The 2500-nt window shown below is 41.2% G+C and overlaps 1 protein-coding gene across 3 annotated transcripts in view; it reads left to right on the forward strand.

Annotated features, from left to right (window-relative positions):
- Positions 1-2500, forward strand: part of LOC138051484 (beta-1,3-galactosyltransferase 5-like) — an 8610-nt gene that overhangs the window by 1600 nt on the left and 4510 nt on the right. For 2 of the 3 annotated variants that reach the window (XM_068897694.1, XM_068897693.1), the window contains exons 1-2: positions 1-176; positions 1145-1281. The exon at positions 1-176 is cut by the window's left edge. In XM_068897694.1, coding sequence (XP_068753795.1) covers positions 79-176; positions 1145-1281 — 235 coding nt within the window. In that variant the 5' untranslated portion in view covers positions 1-78. The remainder of the gene's footprint in view (positions 177-1144; positions 1282-2500) is intronic. The other variant, XM_068897695.1, reaches the window with a different exon arrangement.

The following is a 2500-nucleotide window of genomic DNA, read 5'->3' on the forward strand; positions in this document are numbered from 1 at the left end:
TTAACTCTGCTCAGTTCACTTAAATTGTAATTGTCCTTTAGGTGTGCACATAGTATTGTCAGAAAATGACAGTCCTTCATGTCTGTAGACTACAATGGCTACGTAATATTCCATGAAAGACAGGGAAACACCACTGGTGCCAATTCGCTCGCACCAAAGACTACACTATATAGCAGGTAATTTCGATGTCGCATCCATCTTGGGAACATTGGTACACTCCAAGGGACCGTCTAAGGGTAACAGATAAAATTGTAAGAATATCTTGTTTTGTTTTCGTACTGAGTGAACTAAAACAACTTCTCTCTGAGACCATTAAACTCCAATGCAGGCAAATGGCGTTGCTTTCCGTGTGGAGGAGATTACTTGCCCATGAAATTAACGTTGCTACCCTATTAATAGGGACTTTAAGATCTTCGACGGCAACGTAGTCGAAACTGACTTAACCTCTAACTATAACTTTTCACTGTCGTGAAGTCGATCATTCCATTTCGTTCACGTTGTGCGATGCGGACGAATTTTTCTAAAAAATAAATGGTTACGAGCGGTTTTCCAAGCAAAACCGATGGAAAATGAAAGGTTTAAATCTGTAAGCTCAAGTTATCGTCTGTGATGATTTCATGTCGTTGTTGCGAAGACTGAATATCGCGCCGAAAAATGTGTGCTAAAATGTTTGCAGATCGTGCAGCACGATAATTTTTGCTCTCAGTTCAACCAATGATATTATTGTCTTCTGGCGTCGTTGTTAAAAGGTGCCTTCCGTGACTTTCCACTTTCTTGATCGTCGTGGAGCTTCGTTGTACTTCAGTTCAAAACCGAGCCCGAGGCTTGTGAGTTAAGTGTCGAGCAATTAACCGATGAATTTTTCTTGTGACTGATGAAAGTTTCTTTGTTGCAAAAGGTAACACAACGTTAGGCATTCATATACCCTTTTTAGATTTCGTTTTATGTCTTGTCGATTTGCGTGAGCCGGCCTAAATTTAACGCGTTCTCGTGGGTTAAGACGGCCCCACCTAAGATATTTTCTGTACAAATTGACTTAACTTTATGCTGGTTAGCACCTTTTGTCGACTGCTAATTCGACTGTCATGTAAAAAGTAGATCACATACGCTAATTTCGGCTCCCTCGTGTATTTTTCTTTTTCAGCCGAGCTGCGTCCATTAACCACCTGCCCGGCAGCACTGACCAAATCTCGTGGCGCCGTCGTCCAAAACCTGCAGAATGTCGATTCAATTTCAAATATCTGTGTGCATGGATACAAACAAGTCTTGAAAGCCTCTTAGGTAAGTGTTTCGCCTTGTAATAGCTGCGTGTAACCTCGCGATGAGTTAGTTGACTACAGTTTTCAGTCAGGCGTTTAGTTGACAAAAGCCTTTCAACAAATATTAGCATAAACTGAGTTTTCGGAATTCTCTGATTCGACATTTTTTCTGACCGGCCTGAATTAAGAGCTGTTGATACCGTTAAATGATCAAGTGCTTTTTCTTTAATTTAGCAATCAGAAAAAACTAATATCAGAAGTTTGCCTCCCATACCTTAGCACAGTAGGCTTGTTGTGTTCGGTATTTAATAGTTGCAAAACAAAGATACGTAGTAGTCGTTTTTATTTCTCCCCCTTTGAGCACCGCATACAAGATTCTGCAGCTAGCAGCTCTCCTTAGTGACCATACTTCATTCAAGCCTTTAGCAATTAGCGCGTAGATAGAGTTTCGAAGGACAATGAAAGTTTTGCCGTGACTTGAACATCTTCAGTTCCCACGAGCTGCTCCCGTCTGACCTTGTAGCTCAGTCGGTAGAGCAGCGGTGATCTAACCTGAAGGTTGTGGGTTCAATTTCCACCATGGTCAGAGTTTTTCTCTGTCCTTGTGTGGGCCCATTTCCATTAGTAGGGCTACCGCTCACATGGTTCATATGGGGTAGAAACCTAGCACTTCACATTACACTCTAATCAGTTAGGAGAGTTGAAGAGTCGCTCTTGTTCGACGACAAGCAATTGTAAGGAAGGCTTTTACACTGTCAACAAAATGCGTAGAGCTGAAATTGTATAATAGTAACACAATGTATTTTGCGCGAAACCAATGCGGGCATAAAAAGATTTTGAAGCACGCTCGGGCGAACTCAATTGAGTCGAGTGGATTGATTTGCTTATTTGTTAAATTCACGCGACGAGGAATGTGTGCCGAAAATCACGCGCACAGTTTCCCTCTGAATTCTCAGTTTAAAATAAAGCACAACTCAGTACTAGTGGGTTTCTTATTCACTTTAGAACTGAAATTGTATTATAGTAACACAATGTATTTTGCGCGAAACCAATGCGGGCATAACAAGATTTTGAAGCAAGCTCGGGCGAACTCAATTGAGTCGAGTAGATTAATTTGCTTATTTGTTAAATTCACGCGACGAGGAATGATGTGCCGAAAATCACGCGAACTGTTTCCCTCTGAATTCTCAGTTTAAAATAAAGCACAACTCAGTACCAGCGGGTTTCTTATTCACTTTATT

The sequence above is a fragment of the Montipora capricornis genome, chromosome 6 (assembly GCF_036669925.1).
Source record: "Montipora capricornis isolate CH-2021 chromosome 6, ASM3666992v2, whole genome shotgun sequence".
In the NCBI taxonomy this organism is placed as follows: domain Eukaryota; kingdom Metazoa; phylum Cnidaria; class Anthozoa; order Scleractinia; family Acroporidae; genus Montipora; species Montipora capricornis.